Source organism: Thalia democratica, chromosome 8 (assembly GCF_965202585.1).
Source record: "Thalia democratica chromosome 8, ktThaDemo2.hap1.1, whole genome shotgun sequence".
NCBI lineage: Eukaryota > Metazoa > Chordata > Thaliacea > Salpida > Salpidae > Thalia > Thalia democratica.
Genome location: NC_139172.1, coordinates 27,839,701 through 27,860,060, shown reverse-complemented (window position 1 = coordinate 27,860,060; position 20,360 = coordinate 27,839,701). Strand labels below are relative to the sequence as shown.

At 26.1% G+C, this 20,360-nt stretch overlaps 1 protein-coding gene across 1 annotated transcript; it reads right to left on the bottom strand.

Moving 5' to 3' along the window:
• Positions 1-2,612: 2,612 nt before the first annotated feature.
• On the bottom strand, positions 2,613-18,955 carry LOC145842169 (cullin-3-like). The gene is made up of 18 exons (XM_082949568.1): positions 18,852-18,955; positions 16,231-16,428; positions 15,016-15,194; positions 14,539-14,634; positions 14,143-14,257; positions 13,787-13,919; positions 13,257-13,352; positions 12,753-12,895; positions 11,695-11,871; positions 11,050-11,220; positions 9,824-9,931; positions 9,186-9,307; positions 8,690-8,787; positions 8,313-8,434; positions 7,776-7,913; positions 7,561-7,656; positions 7,179-7,271; positions 2,613-3,401 (listed from the first exon to the last, which is right to left on the bottom strand). Exons 1-18 carry the CDS (start codon positions 18,921-18,923, stop codon positions 3,270-3,272), a joined length of 2,289 nt encoding a protein of 762 aa, XP_082805694.1. The 5' UTR covers positions 18,924-18,955; the 3' UTR covers positions 2,613-3,269.
• Positions 18,956-20,360: the final 1,405 nt, after the last annotated feature.

Sequence of the window (20,360 nt, the reverse complement as noted above, 5' to 3'; positions counted from 1 at the left end):
TATAAAACCTTTGGCAATCCTGAAAACTGCAAAACTAATAAATGACATTACATTCCATTGTTTTAAAATAACCCAAACTGATTTTAAAATTTTGCAGTAAAGGTTTTTTCTTTTAATAGAGGCTGTTTTTAAATAAACTACTCACTACAAACATACACTCTTAGGTTTAAAGACTAAAAGTTATTAAACAACTATGTTAACTAAAATTATAGACGGTTTATATGTAAACGTTTTTCCCTTTCATACATGGAAAGAATACCTAATTTCTAACTACAATTTTACTTTTGAAAATATTTTATCAAATTTAATACCTTCTGTCAGTACCTTATTTTTATGTAATTTAAGTTTTGTATTATCTTTACTGTGAATTTTTATTTTAAATGAGAAAGTTCTAACCACATTATTACTTTTTTAATAACCAGTTTTTACAAATTACTTCTTGATTTGTTGAAGGGTTAGTGCATGTGTTAACAACAGGTTGAAAACTACTAAAGTTATGTGATCAAAACTTACAACATTTCACATTTTGTAAACAAATACAATTTTGACTATAAAAAATTATACTTAAACCTAATTTACATATTGTAATTCATGGTCACTAAAACAGATTAGCCATTAAAATAAGATTAATACATCGATAAAACTAGTTATGAACTTAAACAGTAATATAAAACATAATTTTCGGTGAAATAAATTAAAGGTTTGAGGTATCTTGTAATAAATTTTAATTTTAATGTTTTATTTTACCTGTTTAAAATATTCTATTACTTCAGAAAAAACTATATGAGATTTATGAAAGGATCAAAAATAGATAATAAAAAATGATGTAAGTGTTGAAAAAATTTATAATACAATAGTTTGTTAGGTACTAGCTATTGGAATGCTTTTTATTAGCAGATGTTAAAGTTAAAAATATATGTTGTTTTATTGATTATATTAGTTACTTGTAAAATTTAACTCAAATAAAAAATTGAAGCAGTAGTTCTTAAACTTCTCATTAAAAACAAAAAGTCCATATAAGACTTAAGTAAAGAAAAACTTACATCACTTACAGTAAAATTGAAACAAAAAGATAAATATTTTTATTTAAAATTGTTAACACATTTTTCTCATGGTTTGTAAGTTCTAAGGAAAACGAGAAGTTATATTATTTAGAGTTTCAAATAGCTATATAAACCTTTTTAAAGATTAAAACTATTTACATACATCTTATCTATATAAAAAAAATTTACTGATGTTGCTTGCGTAGCATTATATCTAGTTGTTAACTTGAATATTTTTAATTAAAAAATAATGTTAAGAGTATTTTTTAAAACAAATACTTTTTGTATATTAACAGACTTAAGATATCTAAAATACTAAAGTTTATTTTAATATACATGTTCTAATTTTTACACATCAGATAAACTAGTAGAGTATTTTTTTCTTTGTGAATAATCAAAGGCTGTTTATTTAGATGTCAAGAAGAAAATAACAATTAGTGTGATCTGGAGGAGTTGAGACCGTTTTTGTAAAAAACATCTAAAGTTTATTTATTTTAATTAAAAATGGTATACTCAGGTATTTTATCTTTAAATTTAGTATAAATATTGAACTAATACCACTCAAATTATTTCAAAACTTATGAATTTATTTTGAGTTTAAAAATTATTTTATATGCGTTTTAGTTTTTATTTTATGTTTAAATTAAACTCAACTTCATTCTGAAGTAACTAACAGTATTTATAGCACGAACGCAATGGAGCTAAAAAATTTAATTTTTCTTCAATTGAATATAAGAATAGATGTTTCTGGAATATATTAATGATAGGGAGTAAACAAATAGTTTTATATTAAGCTTGGTTAAAATAAGCTCACACAAGTCGAATAAATTCCTTAGAAACCTTGTATACTAAAAATATAGTACAAAAGTAATTTTAAAATTTGAGCTTCTAGTAATTACCAAGAAAATGGTAAATAAAGAGGTTTTTATTTTAGTCAAAATGAGTGATAAAATCTAGAAAACATGACAAAACTAAGAGGTCATATTTTAATAAGTACTATAAATTAGAAGAAAATAAAAAGCAATTAATAGTGTTAGAATAAGAACATGGTAGTATAAAAAATCTCAATAAATTATTTGTTATAAGATAATACCTTAAAATTACTAAAAATTTTGCAAAAGAAGATAATAACAGTCTGTAGGTAATTAAGTTACACACGTTTTAATTTTTTTCAAATATTTAATTCTTTAAGATATGGCCTCTTTAAAATTTTAATTATCCGAATTTGAATAGTCATGCTCCTCAAGTTCTAAACTGTACCCGTTTTACTCAGTTACCAGATTAGAATCATAGATTAATTACAGAAAATAATTGATTTTTTCTTCGAAATTATGATCATTTGAAGATAAAATTTGACGTAACATTTTCAGGAATCTAGATAATTAGAATACTTATCTCAATGTTTCTTGGTTGAGAGGCTTAATAGCTCCTTACTTTTACAACTTACTTCTAAACAATTTCGGTTTGTTTTTTAACACAATTTTGATTCATGTCAAATTTCATCTTTGGTAGTACTTAAGCAAAATCCAAATTTATTTGAATTATCAATTATCAAGGTAAAAAAAAAACTATCAGCAATGAAATTTATTCTATAAATCAGCAATTACTAAAAGCAAATACAAAGATAACTGTTGCTGAAGCAGCTGTAAATAAATAGCCGTTTAACTTAATCTTACTTATTATGAACCGTTTTGTATTAAGCAATTAAATTTTTTTTTTCAAGTAAATTGTCTTTTTTTTCATTTTACTTCAATCTGGGAGTCTAATATAGTTCAATAAAAAATAGTGAACACAAATTTTCAAAAACGAAAGAGACAAAAAAATATAAAAAGTCATTAAGTAAATTATAAAAACAGCTTACTGTTCTAAATGACATAACCACGTTACAAATATTATTTTCTTTAATAAGAAAAATGGAACAAATACAAAAATCTTTTTTTTTTTATTTTTAATGGGCAGAAGAGTTTCATGTATTAAAACTTTATAAAAAAAAACTTATAGCAAAATCATATTTCAAAGAACCATTCCAAAAATTTTTACTCCAAATCAAAACGCCTCATAAGTCGATGATGATTCTCAAAATCTACATGAAAAATACATTTGTCGGGCGCGCGCAGGTACACAACTAAAAACACTTTCAATATAAAAACAAGCGATGGACGCGCGCGAGCCGCAGAGAAAAAGATAAATAAGTTTTAGTTTTAACGTTGTATTGGTTGTATTTATTCAGGCGAGATAGATGTACTTGTTGCGCTGGTTGGTGTCCCTGGCCATGTAGTCCCTCTCTATCAGGCACTCGATCCGTCTCTTGATGGTGTTCGGGTTGGGTCGGAACCTGCCGCTTAACTGCTCCACCACCTAAAGAACATTTAAGTTGATGCAACATAATGCTTAATTACCTTAATTTTCTTTTATTTTGTAAACTCAAGAGGCTTTAGTTTTTGCTAGTTAAAAAAGGAAATGATTAAATGAAGTTAAATTTTAATCTACAACGAAGCAGGGTCTTTTTACCCACAATAATTACTTGAAATTAAAATTGAACACCACAATTTTTTAAAGTCGCAATATATTTTAATAATTTTTAAAATAAATGCACTACGTTACAGATGCATCTTTTTTAAAGATTAGCTAGTTTGAATATCATAATATATCTTATAAAGATCCTCATCAAATAAATAAACGTCTACTTAGTGAAGGAACAGGTCAAATATGCACGAAAGGACACTTTTGAACGAGAGTAAAAAAAATTAAAAAAAAACAAAAAAAAAGTTACTGACCGAGGGTAAGGAGTAACAGTGATAGTAAAATTAATGATTAAAAAAATTACTCATCATAAAAACTACTATTAAAAAAACAATAAAAACAAATCAATATAAATAAATTATTGAAAACAAAATTATTGGCCGAGGGTAAGGGTAACAGTGATAGTAAAAATATAAAAAGAAAAGCAAAAAATAACTAATAGAAATTATTAATAATAATAAAAAAAAAAACAAATAATAACAAAATTAATTTAAGTAAACAATTAGAAAAAAAATTCACCAACCGAGGGTAAGGGTAACAGTGTTAGTAAAAATAAAAATAATTTAACTTTAAATCAGGGTTTCCCAAAGTGGGCGATATCGCCCCCCTGGGGGCGATTTTAGTAAGTCGGGGGGCGATAATTAGTAAGGGGGCGAAAGGGTGGGCGATAACTAGTAAGGGGGCGAAAAGGGGGCGATTTCAAAATTTTGGGCTGTCATAAAATTTTTACTTTTTATACTGCTATGTTACTAATTTTAGCTTGCTATTAAATATTTGACCCTGAGGTAAAACTTAAATAAAAAAGTTTGTTTTGTTTAGGTAAAATATAGAGAAAAAAATCAAGTACTTATGACTCGTACTTTCAAGTAAATTACATATTTTCATTTATATGTTTTCTTATTTGACAATTACTTAGATCATAGACGATCGGAATCCCTCTCACCATTTTATAACCTGACATACATGTTATTTGGAATCATAAATGGTTTGTAAAAATCTACTTTACCTATTATCAACTATCACCTTATGATATTTTCACATGTTTTTTGAAAAGTCATTAAGTTAGACTAAGAAACAAAACTATACAGTGTTGCCAATTTACCTAGAAACCTGGAATTTGACAATTTAGGCAAGAAAAAAAACCTAAAAAATTTTGAATTTTTAAAAATTTCAACATATTAAGTAGTAACATTTTGATTTGACACAAAAAAGCTATCATAAAAATATGGATCCTTTCGAGGCAGATCTTTTTGAAGTAAACGACTTACAGGAAACCTTCTCAAACTTACAAACTGACCTTGAGTTTAAAGTAAATTTTTCCAAAGAACGATATGAAAGCTTTTGGACTCAACAAAAATAAGAAAAAAGTATCCAATCATTTGAGAGGAATTGAGATTGTTGTTTATAGTTTATCCTTCTAGCTATGTTGTTGAGAAATCTTTAAATTCATTATCAACATCTTGAGCAAAAGATATAATCTAGATATTTGTAAAGGAGGCTTTATTTTACTGATTAAGAATCAAATTAGAAAAACTTGCAAGCAGTCATGAACCTCATCCTTCACATTATAATAGACTTCAGTAGCAGACATTATTTTATGAAAGTTTATTTTATATTATTTAGTCTTTTAAAATACTTCTTATTTAACCTGGTTTGTATTGTATTTAAGTAGTCTTTTTATAACAACTTTTTTTAAGGTTATTTATTCTACATCAGGTTTGCATAATTCCAATTAAATATCAATTACGGTAGACTTCCTCTTAAGTTCGCACATTTTACCCAAAAAAAAGTGCAAATTTATGTTTGCTTGAATTTAACTTAAATAAAGTCTATCACTAACTAAGTATTAATAAAAAAACATACATAATATTTAATATCTTATATAGATCTACTTTTTTTTAATGAATGTTTGTTTTATGTTTTAGTTGATTTCATGTTTATTCATGATGTTATTGCATATAAAATATTTAAATTAATCATTTTGTAAAAAAAATGAAAATAATTTTTGAGTTTGCACTTTTTGATTTTGTTCAAAGTGCGATTTCAAGCGGAAGTCTACTGTATTTATTAAATGGTTCATGTTTTAAATCTGTTAATAGTTTTATTTTGACCTAGTCAATTTTGTGGTTTATATTTGTCGTTTTACATTACACTAAAAGTTTTTATAGCGTAGTGATTAAAGTATTTGTTTGAAAAAAATTTATTTGAAAATTTTTTGTTATTATTTGTTTAATCTGTATAAATAAAAAAAATCTTGATAATCATTAAAGTTTTTATTTAATTTTTTTTTTGGTTTTAATAGAGTATAAATTTGAAGTCTCTATTTGAAATGACTTCAAATTTTTCATTCAAAAGATTCTTAAACTCAATTTTATTTTCTAACTATTATATTATTGATTTATTAATGATATAACTATTGATTTATTATTGTTAAAAAATCTATACATTAAGCAGTTTTAAACTATTAATTCAACAGTTTTTTGTTTTATCTGAATTTTTAATATATTAGCAATTAGAATGTGTTGTTTATTTTAATAGTTCAACACTAGCTTTTAGTTTTTCACTATTTTCTTCTGGTAAATTATTATAGGCTAATAACTAACGGATTAAATAAGTTACTTAGTATTAACTTCTAAATGTCCGAAATTCGTTATTTAAGAGATTATTATAATGTCAGGTTAAGATTTTCTGTTTCAGTTAAAATTTCAGGTGGGTAACGTACGGTTAAAATCCAGTTAAATTTTGACTCGTTAAATAACTTGAAAACAACTGTGCAAAATAAACAAAATTTAGTTTTTTGTTACTTAATATTTTGAAATACACTTTCAACTTGGATTTCAGTTCACAATAGTATTTTCTAGATCACAATAATACTAAATCATTTTACTACAATTTTGCTCGAGTTTTTTGATTTTCTTATGTGTTATTTTATTAAATTATGCAGCCCGCAATTACATTTTTTTAACGAGTTGAAACTAGAAATTTTTTTTAGTAAATATAAATTGCTGACTACAAAATTTGTCCACCTTTACCCTAAAAGTTTCATTAGTTTCAAAACAATTAATATTTAATCAGGATTGAATACAGATTACACAAGGCTTTTTAATGATTAAGTATTTTAATACACTTTACCGGGCTTATAAAAAAACAACTGTAACTTATTTTCTCAAGCCCTATAAACTACTTTGAACACAGCCCAAAAGTGCGTGCATAAGAAATACAAGACTAAATTACATTTCAAACACAAATTTCTTGGCTCAAAAGTTTGTACTCAAGAGAAAAACTACTTTGTAAAATCGTGGGGGGCGATTATTTTTCAAACTTTTAAAAAGGGGGCGATTTAGTAAATGAGTTTGGGAAACCCTGCTTTAAATTAATAATAAAACAAAATACATACGAAACAAATTTGAAAAAAAATTCAACCGTACAAAAATGACCCTAAAGTGTATTTACTGACTTTTTAAACTAAGAAGACTTAAATAAAAGCGGCAAGTATATTATTTTCAGATACAGCCAATTTTTAAATACTTGAAACTTTAGTAATGGTGCATTTAAAAACTTGCATAATGTAATAAGTATAAAAACACATAATACAAAAAAAAGATAAACAACCTCGACAATAAGGTTGTTGTGGATCATTTCTTTTCTACTCTTCATTATTCTAACTAATGCAGCTTCTATTTCATGACGCCTGTCTTCGTTTACCTGTTTCATAAATTTCTAAGAAAATATACTTACATTATTTAGTGTCACAATATGCAAGGTTTGCTTTTCAAGATAAACAAATTTTTGTATACACTTATAAAAAATCTGTATGTGACTTTATTCTAATGAAAGTGGTAAAAACTAAAATTTAAGTCGAATAAATTGTGTTTGTCAGCATGGTATATGTGATAGTCATAAGTTTTTAGAGAAGTGTTGATAAAATGTAAATGTAAGAAGATTGATTTACTTTAAAATCTGACAAAACGAAAATAGTTTATACCAAGTTTACCTTTTTAGCGGTTAAACTCCTTTGGGCAGGATCTTCCTTTTGTGCCACCGTTTGAATCTTGACTCTATGGAGCTTAGACGAGAAGTTATCGTTTACCTGAATTTAAAACTCATTAAATCAGCTATTTTTGAAATATTAAATAATAAATTTGAGTTTAACATAAGAAAACCACATATTTAATACATTTTATATTGAATTAATTTTAAAAAACTAACTTGGAAGAGATCACTTGAGCTTATTTCTTTGCCTTTAGGCGTTTTTAGAAGCACTCTCTGACTAGACTTTCCGCATGCAAGCGACTGTAAAGCCCTCGTAACATCTTTTTGAGGAACTTTGGTTTCTTCCAATATTTCCTGTACATTTAATTCATTACATATTTCCTGTGTGTATAAACAATATTGAAAAAAATAATTAAAATCCGACCAATTAATGTCGAAATTAGGTTAAGGCAATAATTTTATTTTCAAGTGTACTAGATACAAACCATTTGAGTTTGTTCTATGTTTACACAATTATCCTATTGATGACATGGTAGTCAGAAATTAATAAAAAGCTCTAATAAGCTATAACAATTAAACCATATATTTCAATGGAAAAACGCGCTAAACTTTTTCAAACATTATCACAACTTTACAGTAAAAATTAAGTTATAGGATAAAACTATTCAGACTGGATTACAAGTTATGTCACGGGATTTTTGGTTAGAATTTATTCAGTTTTACAGTGAACATTCCATTGAATTTGAAACGAACCTGCATGGTCCAGGTGGTCTTGGTGTTGAAAACCATGAGGATCGTCATCTGGAAAGTGTTCACCTGGAGCATGTGCCTCCTCACAGCTGGCGACGAAGAGGAAGGCCCGTCCGCTCCTTCGCCTATGATACATGTTTGATGTGAATTAGGTTTACTGAACTTGTTAAGATCTTAAAACTAAAGATCGTTTGTTGTAAATTTTTTTAACTCGGCAAAACTAATGAAACAAGAAACAGGTTCCTGGTGTATTCAAAACTATCACATAAAAATGTATCAAAACTTTGTTTAAACTTAGTTTATTTAAAAACCACACAACTTAATTGAATTGAAAGGAACATTAAAAAGCAGGTGTTATGCTGTCAGTGGTGTAAACTAACCGATTGTTTTTGGCGGGTAGAAGTAAGCGTTAAGATCGGCCTGACCCCTGTTGTGTTGCAAGTTAAGCTGCCTACCGCTGTGTTTTTCAATGTAAAACCTGTTTGAAAACACAAATTCGAATTTATTAATTTTTAAACTATAATATTTAAGTAAATGGTTACATTATGAATAACAATCTTTTTTCTGCAAAATCTTGTTTTTAACATTTATATAGACTCTTAAATATTACCACCAAAACTAAACATTATTAACCATCTACAAAAATTGCTTATTTAATTATTTTTTTACTCAGTTTATATCACCTTTTTCCAAATAAAAACTAATTTTGTTTTATAAATATGTAAGATTAAAAACTGTTTGGAATTATAAAAAATCTCTTTTTCAGCAAACAAACAGACGTTTTGAGTACGTTAGAGACGTGTTAGTAAACTCCATGCTGTTATCAACAAATAATGAGTAACAAAAACAAACATGTTAACAACTTTACAAACGTACGTTTTGAATATGTTGAAGGCGTGCGTGGGAAGAGAGGGGAGGTTGCAGATGGGGTTGGTGGACTGCGAGGGCCAAGTACCGGTTGTGAGAACTTGCACTGTGATGTCCAGCGGCGTCTCCACCTATTCCATATTTTATTATGAAAGAGATACTAGTCAAAATTCAAAGTTACATTGTGTTTTTTATGGAATTAGTGTATTTGGTTGGTTAGTCAATTATTCTAAAGATTGTGTTATCTTTATAAATTTCGCATATTTAGTAGCCTCTTAGAACTAACAATTTAAGCTAATAAGCTTGAAAGTTATCATCACTAAAATCTTAGCAAGCAAGCACCAACAATCTACTTAATATCATCAGATTACTCAGTTAAAAGAGGTAATACAGTATTGTAATTAAAATGTTACTTCAAAAGCTTTTTTTTATTTATGATATTATTTCAAATTTTATTAAATATAACTTTTTGTGCTTCAACTTTTATCATAGGTAAAACTTAATTCAAAAAATTTTTAGCAATGAATTACTATTTTAACAATTTTATATTTATGTTGCTACTTATCAAACACTTCAAGCTAAATGGTATTTAGAATTTTTGAATACATTTTTAGACCACAAAACTAAAGCATCATTTGGCAACTCACGTTTTTGTCAAGAACGTATTTTTTGTACTCTTCGTTGGTGGATGCTGAAATTTGCATGTCTTTGAACATTCCTTCCAGCTTCGATGTGAACTGACATCCGCATTCGTTCTAATGTTTGTTACAAATTGTTAAAAATGTTTTATTAATTGTAGTCGAACTTTATAAAACAGTTTGTGTTTATTATTTACCAAGTTGCATAACTCAATTGATCGATAAGTTTTGAAACAGACTAATATTTCTATGTTTTTAGTGTGTTGTGCATATTTTTATTCAAGTACTTCAGTGCTTTGAGGTTTTGTTAGTAATACGTGCATCCTGGTTAGAAGTGTTTACACACTATAACTTAATTTTTTTCATAAAATGGTTTCAGTGGTTTAATAACTTGTTATGCATAAAAACGAGTTTGGTTAAATTTTTTAATTAAGTAAACATAAAACTAGTTTTCTCAACTGTTAAAGTTTAGCTTTATGATAGCTCAACACTTATTTTAGAACAAAAATACAACGCTTTTTACAAAAAATATTGTCATTTCTAATAAAGAACTTTTCAATTACCTGTTTATTTTGCTAAGAAGCATTTCACAAAAGTCTAACAATACAAAGAAAAACAAGTCATTCACAACTTATTAAGACTTGCATTTATAAAATATACATTTATTCATTACATACTTTAAAATTTAATTCAAAACGTTTCAAGAATCTTAAATTTAGTTATAAACTTATAAAAACATTTAAAAAATCACAAAAGAATTTGAATTTCTCTTATGCTTTTGAGTATATATTTGCATAAAATAACTACTTTACATAAAATCAACTTCAACTTTTAATTTTAATTTTCATTTACTTTATTACAATTTCAAAAAATTCAAATTAATTCTGTGTAAAGCAGTTAGTTGCTTAATATTTGTATTAAGACTAAGTTTAAGTAAAAAGTTTATTACATACTTAAGCATTTAAATATTCAGATTTTTTTTTTAATTTTCATTTCTTTACTTTATGAAAGTACAACTTTAAATATTAAATCAATTAAATGTTAACTTAACAACCTCAAATAAAAAAACAATAAACAAGTTTATTTAGAACTATATTGTTTTAAATACAATTTTTCACAAATTAAAACTAACTAAACTTTCCTATAATTAAGGCCAAATAGCTAAACCAAACACATAATTACCCATTTAAATAAAATTAATTTCAAGAAAATTACAATAAAAACTCATAAATTACTTTCAGTTTGGCGATCATGCTTTTCTCGAGGTCGTCCGAAACGCTCTTGTTGTTCAACAGCCTCCTGGCGAGGTGCTGCTTGTAGTACCTCTCGAATATGTCCTTGTCCTGCAAGAACCTGAACAAGGCCATGCACTTCTCCAGCACTTGCTCGATTTCACTGTCGCTGTACTGTTGTTATGATTGTGGTTTTAATTGCTTTTGTGAATAAATAAGAAAAAGATTGAATTTTTTTTTTTAAGAATAGTTAAGTATAAAATTTGTGTAAAAAAATAAAAAATTTTGGACTCTTATTCAAATCGAGATAAAACTGCATCAGGAAAACAAAATGCTAGAATATTTTGATTGGTATGCTAATACTATAGCTGATTAACTAATTTTGTTACTAAAACTAATTTAACTAAATAACAAATATATTAGTTTTTAATGTACAATAAAATTTTATTATAATAATTGAATTTTAATCATTTTCAGTAAAGATTTTATTTTTCAAAATTTAACTTATTTCAGGTATATAATCAATTACTTTTATTAGTTAGTGTAAGAAATATTAATTATAAATACTGTACCATTTAAAGTTTTAAAACTCAAATAAGCTTTTAAGCTTACAATTATTCACAATAAGTACCCGTTAGATCAACCAACCATTTTAGATCCTTTCTTCAATTTGTCGTCGATGAAAAGGGAAAGGAATTCTGGTGATTTCTGGTCGAGGTTAACAAAGTACTCAAAATCAGAACACATCATCTTCTTGAAGAGCTGGTCTTTTTGGAAGGATTTTTCCAAAAAGTCGTCCATTCTGTCTTTCAGCGCCAACAAGTTCTGCAATTTTATAATACATAGTCAACTGCTTTTTATATGATAGCGGTTCTTATCGACATTACATAAATTAGCCATATTTTATTTTTATATATTCTTATTATAGTTTTACAAATTTAACTTTTAAAGTATCATCATAGCTCTCAACTTTATAGTTTAACAGTTTGTTGTGTTTAACACTTACAGCCTTAAACCACTTAAGCCTGAACTGAAAGTTATCTTTACTTGCTCAATATTTGATTATGTAAAATTTTTAAGTAATGGTGTTTAAAGAAAGCATTTAGAATTGAAAAACGTGACTTTAAGTTTTATCTTTTATTATAGGTAACATTTAAAAACTTTCAGTAACAAATTAGTCACCATTATAAATATTCAAATAAAAAAAACATTCAATCTATCAGCTTGATCATAATTCTGCTGCATCAATTGAAAAATTATCAAACTTTCAGCTGGTTAAAAACTACATAGTTTCAATATAAACTATGCAAGTTTTGTTATACAAGCAATATTCTGTTTTCAAACTATAAGCAATTTTTTAGTTCATATAGTAAATAGAAGATTAATACTTTTATCTTTAGTACTTTAAGAATATGAATCATTTTTAAAAGCAACATTGACTTTTAAGAAGACTTGAATTTAAGCAACTTTTTTACCAGGTCTTTGAACTAATTTGGCAAGTACTAAAACATATAAGAGCTCAACAATCATAAATATATACTAGTAAAAAAAAATTTTAAATATATATTTTTTCACGAAGAAATAGTCGGATTGAAGTTAGTGCTTAACAACAAAATGCAACTCTAACTTTGAATAGTTTAAAGTAGTAACCGATTATATTATTCTAACTAATCATTTTACGCAACATTATTTCACAACAAACTTACATTTATGTATTCTACTGGGGATTTCTGATTCTTGTCTTCCACCAGCGCCTTGCCCTGTTCCCTCAGGTACGCAGACACGCACTTCTTCAGCGTCTCAAGACCCTCCGCTACCCTCATGAATAGCTTGTACATGCACAAAAGATCTGCAATTGAAAGTTTTGCAGTTTAATAAGAACGTACATACACAAAGTTCATGTATAAAAACATTTAGTTTATCTAGATTCAAGATGGACTATGTTTTACTGGTATAAACGTAGAACTTGGTTTATTAATGAGAATTGGTAAAATTGATTTTTTTTTTATCAAAGGCTTTGTTAGAATAAACCTAAAAATCTTAAGTTCGATAGTTTTATTGTGATTTTGATTTTTTTGTTTTGAATCAAAATAAATAAATACAACTAATGTATCGTTAAGGGTAATAAATAAAATTTTAAAACTGATACTGTTATTAAACAGAATATGAAAAAACAAAACTTAAGATAGATTTAAAAAAAAAGTACAAACCTTCTTTTTTATCATTTTTTAACATATGAACTGCTCCGCTATTTTCCATGTTTACAATTGTATTCATGTGCTTTTCAATTAGTTCTTCTTCCAATACTGTAGTAAATATTTACATGTTATAAAAACCAACTTAATTTAAAAATTTTCGAAATTTTTAGATATAAAAAAATAGACTTGAGTAAGAAAGGAGAGACAAACAAAATGATACTTTAGATTTGAAACAGTTCTTTGAGACTTCTTACAACAATCCGTTAAAATGATACAATAAGTAAGAATTTAAAATATTAGCTTTTATTGTTTTAAATGAAAATCAGCTTTTTAATTAGGAGATAACTTAAAAACATAGTAATTAATAACCAAAACATTAGTTATAGTGTTTTACGATATATCATACAAAATTTATACTTATCATTCTGTTTTCCTAGCTAAAGCTTAGTGTACAAACTATTTTTCTATAGGACATAACAATTTGATCAAAAACTACAAATAAATTATGCTTTGATTTTTAATAAATTTTTAAATCAACCAACCTCTGACAATTTCAGGTTCAGACATTGGATCGAGGTAGTGACGAGCTCTTTCTACTTCTTCTTCTATCCTGGCATCAACTTTGTTGATGTACACAGATGTTGAATTATCTGCCAGAAACTTCTGCGATTCCATCTGTTTAATTGAAGAGTTGGCTAACTACAAAAGGCAGTAAAAATGATTATGTTAATTATTTTGATATTTTTTTACTTAAGTTTTTAACGTTTGATATATATAATAAACTCAAACTGTATGTAAGTATTTGTACATAACTAAAAATTCAAGTTTAAAACCTCAACAAATCATGTATTTATTGTAACAAAATAAACATACAGAATATATTTGTATCAAAACAAACCCTGTAGAAATCGGCAGATTGTTGGAGAAAAGGCACTTCGAAATGCTCCTCGTAAACTTCTCTTCCCTGCAAGCTTACCGTAGTGAGCATAGTGCATGCAGATTTTATCGATCCTCTGTAAGCATACATTTTATAAAACTATATATTTCAACTTATGTGTTTAACATCTTATTTGTACTTAAGAAAAGAATAATATCTAAAGGGTAAAACTATGTATCATACTTTCCTATAACTAATTAAGGTAAAATACTGCAATAGAAACTTTGATGATTTATGAAACTAATTTTATGCTTAAACAAAAAAAAAATGAAAACAAAATTTTAAATAGTTGGGATATTACAATTATTTTTATATAAAAAATAACAATTAGCAGAATTTTTTTCAATAAACACTAACCTGTCCACTACTTCGCCTCTCCTTTCCTTTGCGACCAAATCGAGTAGTATTTCCTGCAAGTGTTGGCAAATTTCCCGTGGCAAGATAACTTCGTCTCTGTAAAATTTACATAATTATTTTAATTATAAAGTAATGAATAATTTTCGCAGAATAAACAAGATAATAGAAAGCCTTTAAATTATAACAAAGTAATACTTTGTTATGCTGCTTAAAATGTTGTTTGTTGCATAGCACTGATGTTTAAAGCTTTTCAATCGACTACAACATTGAAATCAATTAAGATCAAATTTAAAATTATAATAATTTTTATAAACATATATATTAAAGACCTTGTTGTTACTTGATTGTTAGAAAGTCAGTTACAAATAAAAAAGGTTCACATTTAAATTCATCAACATATTCTAGCTTCAATTTCAGCAAATGTTGCAAAAACTTTACCTCAACATTCTTTAAAAATTCAAAACAACTCAAATTAACCTGAATATTTTAAGTCCGAGGTGGTACACGTTGTCGGTGTTGCACTGGGACACGTAGACGCGGTCCATGTACATCAGTATGTCCCTGATCATGACCATGCTCGTCTGGTGGTCCTCCCATGCCGAGTTCAAAGTGGACAGGAAGTTGTTGTTCAGCGAATTCAACACGTCGGGACGAACCTGGAATGGTTGGATTTAACTTTAGTAAAGTTTATTTTTCATTCAATTTTTATAAAAGTTTATTTTATACTTTACTTGAACTAAACCTTTCTTTTGCAACTATAAATTATTAAACATGTGAATATCTCGAAAGAAAAGAAAAAAGACAAAGCAACAATACGCAGATGAACAAGATAAAGAAATTTTAAAGCTGTAAAATTGACTTGTTTATTGTTTTACAAACCTTGTGCACAAATATACAAACCGTTTAATTATGCACTGGTATAACAACCAAGCATCAAGTAAAAATTTCTTGTTGGAATTACGTGACCTTTTTAAAGAATAGCATAAGCTAAACTTCAATAAAACAAATGATTGATCTTTTTCCTATGAATTCTAACATTTAAAATATTGAAATAGAAACGAGTAACTAGCTTAAACGTAAGGTATATCGATTTTGATCAAAGTTAAGCTTATAACAACTTGAAAAGGAAAACTTTATTAAACTTTATCATTTCATTTAACTAACAAAAAACGCAAAACAATAGTATTTATAAGTTGAACTTTAATAAATGTAGTCTATTTTTATATCTGACAACTATATATGCGTGATAACGAACTTGATAGTCATCTATAACTATTATTAAAGTTACACGTATCATGTTCGAACTTACGTGTAATGCATCGTCATAGTGCTTGCTTGAACTTTTAAAACAAACTTGCAGTTAACATATACAAAGCAAAGAATTTTTTTTAGAGGATTAAATGTAAATCGTTTATCTTAAGATTTTAAATGTGCAGTTTATTTTTAACCTTATATTAAAAGTAGTCAAGTCATAACTTATACCTATCAAATATCAACGACTAAGCTTGTTTAAAATATAGAAAACAAAACTTTTAGTTTTAAAAATTGATATTTAACATGAACCACAATGAATTTAAACCAAACTTTTAAGAGTTTTTAACCTACTTTGTTTAAAAAGTTAGTTGACATTCCATTTCTAATTTTAAAAATTTAACTTTTTTTTTATTGCTCCTGCTACAAAATAAAACGAACCTTATTGCGCATGTGCTCGATCACGACGTCCTTCAAGCCCTGGTACAGCTTGTCCCCGTGCTTGTGCAGCACCATGGTGTACGCGTTCCTGTACAGCTCCTCGAACGACAACCCGCCGTTGTTCTTCTTCTGTATTTCCTGAATGGCCTTCTTCAGCAGCGCCCAGATGTTCGACACGTACTTGTCGTCCATCGTCATCTGTTGTGTGGCGTAACAGTGATAAGTTTTGTGCTTTTTTACGAATGAAAGTTGCAGTGGTTTGACGTGAATGATACGTTTTATTTACACAGCCTTAAATTTTAAACGAAATGACAAAAATTCGATGAAAATATATTCTTAATATATATACAATAACTTTCTTATCTTTATCTTTTAATAGGATCAAATTAGTTTGAAACAAGCTTCAACTAAAGCGGCTCGATAGCTAACAAAAAAAAATGAAACTTATTTTCCTTTGTAACTGCAAACTATTCGAAGAATTTAAACTGCTTTATTGCAAATTTGACAGGTTTTATACTGATTATTAACTAATATAATTTATATTCATAACTTTATAGGTTATGTCAACTAATGATGTCTAACAAAATATCTCAACTTGGTTAACTGATAAATAAATAGTTTATAGTTTTATAGTTTTATAAATATAGTTGTTTTGAAAACACTAGCAAAACAATACTTATACTCCTATACTTCGGTTTCATATAACTACAAAAGTTAGACTTAGAGTAAGAGAGTAAGAACACCACTTATCTAAAACTAAAGTAAAGCCTTACTTTTAGCTTAAGTTTTTATAATTTCTAATGAAAAACTCACTTTCAAATTCAACTGCATTTTGACAACAAAATAGCGACTAGTATAAAGTCACCAAACACAAATATAGTCTACCATATAACTAAAACTCCATTTGTTTATGCTCATTGAATAAACTACAAAAAATTAAATTTTTCTTGCAAATGGCAAAAGTTACTGCAAAAAATTGTTCAATTATTTACAAGTAAAATATCTATAATTATATATGACGTAATAACTAAAAATAGCTGGTATTTTAGTTTAAAAACTTCGTCTAAATCATTTAAAGTTTGTGTTTGATTTGAATGTTCTCACCAGATTTCGAATGTTTTAGACGGATTAAAAAAAATAATCAAATAATTTAGACGTAATTATAGCAACTAACTTGGTATTTCATTCTAGGTATCGAAAATCTTTTCATCTTTTTATTTTACTGATAAATTTTAAAACTAAACAAAGTTTAAAAAAATATTTAGCAACTTGTATTTAAGTACATACAAAAATTAGTTTTACAACGTTACAGTAGACTTGTAACTAAAAACGAGTTTTAACTTAAGCATTCTTTTTATAATAACAAAGAACACTGTTTCTAAAGTTAATGAATAAGATAATAAGTTATTATAACTACTTAAAGATTTAAACTAGATTAATTAACTAATTGTTTTACATAAACTTTTAAAATCACTTTATTTTGTTACTGAAATTGAGATTAAAATTATTCAGTTAATGTTTAGCGATTAATCAAGTAATTACTAACACAACATAGTTGACAAGCAGCATTATGTACATTTTATAACTTATAAATACATGTTTGTAAATACACATTTGAAGTTGTCTACTACTTTTTATAATGTTTATTATTTCATTATAGAATAAAAAGTATATGTAGTAAGTAGTCAGCTGTTTTTCAATTTGATAGTTTGTATTAACTTATTAAAAATATTCTGTTCAGATAAGTATGATTTATAATGTTTATACAGATAATCGAAATTTATCTCAGAAATTTTTGGTGTATAGAACAAATACAGTTTTTTTAATGGCTTTATATAAGGTGCTTATTATCATTGTAAATACACACTTATGTAGCTTTAAGTTTAGGTTGTACTGTAAAAATTGGAAGTAGAAAACATGTTTTTTTTTTCTCTTTCGTGAAAACAATAAATTAAATTTAAAATAATTTAAGTTAAAAGTCAGTTCAAAACTAATGGATTATCAGATATTTTAGAAAAACTTTGTTGATAACTTTTATTTAAACTAACTCATTTTGAAAGAATTAATGAATAAAGTGAAGCATAAAATTTAAATAAACTATGTAACTTTTTGTTAAGAAAACAGTCAAAAAATAAACCAATTAAATCATAATGACACAAGAGCTTGCAACAACTAATACTCTACTTAAATTATAAAAGCTTATATTTAATCTTGGATAATAAAAGCTTAAGTTTATAATTGAAATGTTGTACAGGATTTGTTTACTAAATTAAGTTTTAAACTAGAGTAAAAGATACTATAAATTGAAATATATCATTTTACCAAGTACAGTTAGTAACAATGCCATATTATAGAGATTATATAACTTTTAAACACTTTTGAAACTTTAAACATGATGAAAAAATTGAGTATTTTTTTAGCTTGTAGCTTTAGTCAAACTGTCAACAAATCACGAATTTATAATATATTTAATTTACAATAAAGCAAAGTAAAACATCTATTGTATGTGAACATTTTAAATAGATGGTATTACTTAGTTTTATTTTTAAGTTAAATCAAAATTTATAAGATTATCACCCTGAAATAGATTGTAACTCATATGTAAAACTTTTTAAACTTACAGGAAATGCTCTGATTCGCATTTTTGTGTCTTTTTTTGTAGCCGTATTTCTCCCATGCATCATATTGCTCATATTGCTGTAGCTTTATATACAAAATTTTACACCTAAAATAAATCAATATAATAAAATGAATTGTAATTGCATTGCCAACATCAAGTTTATTTAAACTGCACAGTGATGTAAAAATACTATTTTTTGAGTATAATAAAAAGTGTAGCAGAGTATTTTTTATTGCATTTACTACTGTCTTAAACATAAATAAACTCTTTTTTTAATAATTTCTTTTTTTACTGTTTAAAGTTAATATATCACCTTGATGATGTTGAGTAATAACAAAATAAAATTATTGGTACTTTTTTTGTTTAATTTTGTAGCTTAAACTTATGTGCATATTGAATCAGTGATTATAACATTTTACCTTATTTAACATTCAAGTTTTTTTCTAGACCATTTTCTTTTAAAAGTACTCACCTTAAAAAGTAACAAATAAAACACTATTTTTGCATTAGAGGATAGTTTGGTGAAAGAAACTAGAAATATTCAAGTTAATTGATATTTTAAGTTGAACCTTGTTATAACTTAAATACTTTTCTCCAAGAGTATTAAGTAGTGCAAAAACAATATTTATCAGTTTTATTACCCGCATTTATTTTTCTATACTTAGAAAATACTTCTTTAAAATAAAACGACCTTTAAGAAGTTATAAAATTATTTTTGCCAAACAAATCAATATACTAGATTTTTGAGAAATTATTATGAATAAAAAAACTTATTAAAATTTAAAAACTTTTTATAAATTTGTACTTTATAAAAATACAGTAAAAAACAACATCAATACAAATATTGAAATTTAAAAGAATAACTCTGTTTAACAAAGAGCAGAGTTAATGCTCATCATTACTTAATACTTTAGTTCTATAAACAGTATTATCTTAAATATTTTCTTATTTAAACCAAATGTAATCATAGAAATTGATTAGGAACATAAATTTATATATACAATACACTTAATATAAAAAATTAAAAAGACTTAAGCATAAAATAAATAAAGATTATTTTTATTTTGACTAAAAACATCAAAAAAACAAATTTGATATATAGTGGATGTGTCTATCCTACTTGATTATAAACTAAAAATAAAACAATACAAACTCTGTTTTGAAATAAGATAATTACATGAAAATTATCTAGCAACATTCAAGTATACCATTGTAACAGTTTTAGATATAACTGGTGTAGTTTAATTTAATTTATATTTGTAACACTAACATTTTCAATTTAGGATGAAATTTTTTTTAAATAAATGCTGTTAAAATCAGTCTGTATAAAACAATTAATTCTATTTTATTTACAAAATATTTAACTTTTGTTTCTACAGGGTTGCCACTTTTTGAGTCACAAAAACTATCCTGTGTGACCAAAAGCAGTTTTGTGTTGCAAATCCTTCAAAAACTATTTATTTTAAAAATAGATACAAACCAAGTTATTCAACAAGTTGATTATAAAATA

Excerpts from the sequence above, each read along its gene's own strand:
- LOC145842169 (XM_082949568.1), bottom strand. The coding sequence starts at position 18,923 with ATGAGCAATATGATGCATGGGAGAAATACGGCTACAAAAAAAGACACA. Across the intron at positions 11,872-12,752 it reads CCCCAGTAGAATACATAAAT|AACTTGTTGGCGCTGAAAGA; the intron begins GTAAGTTTGTTG and ends ATAAAATTGCAG. Across the intron at positions 8,435-8,689 it reads CTACCCGCCAAAAACAATCG|GCGAAGGAGCGGACGGGCCT; the intron begins GTTAGTTTACAC and ends CATGTATCATAG.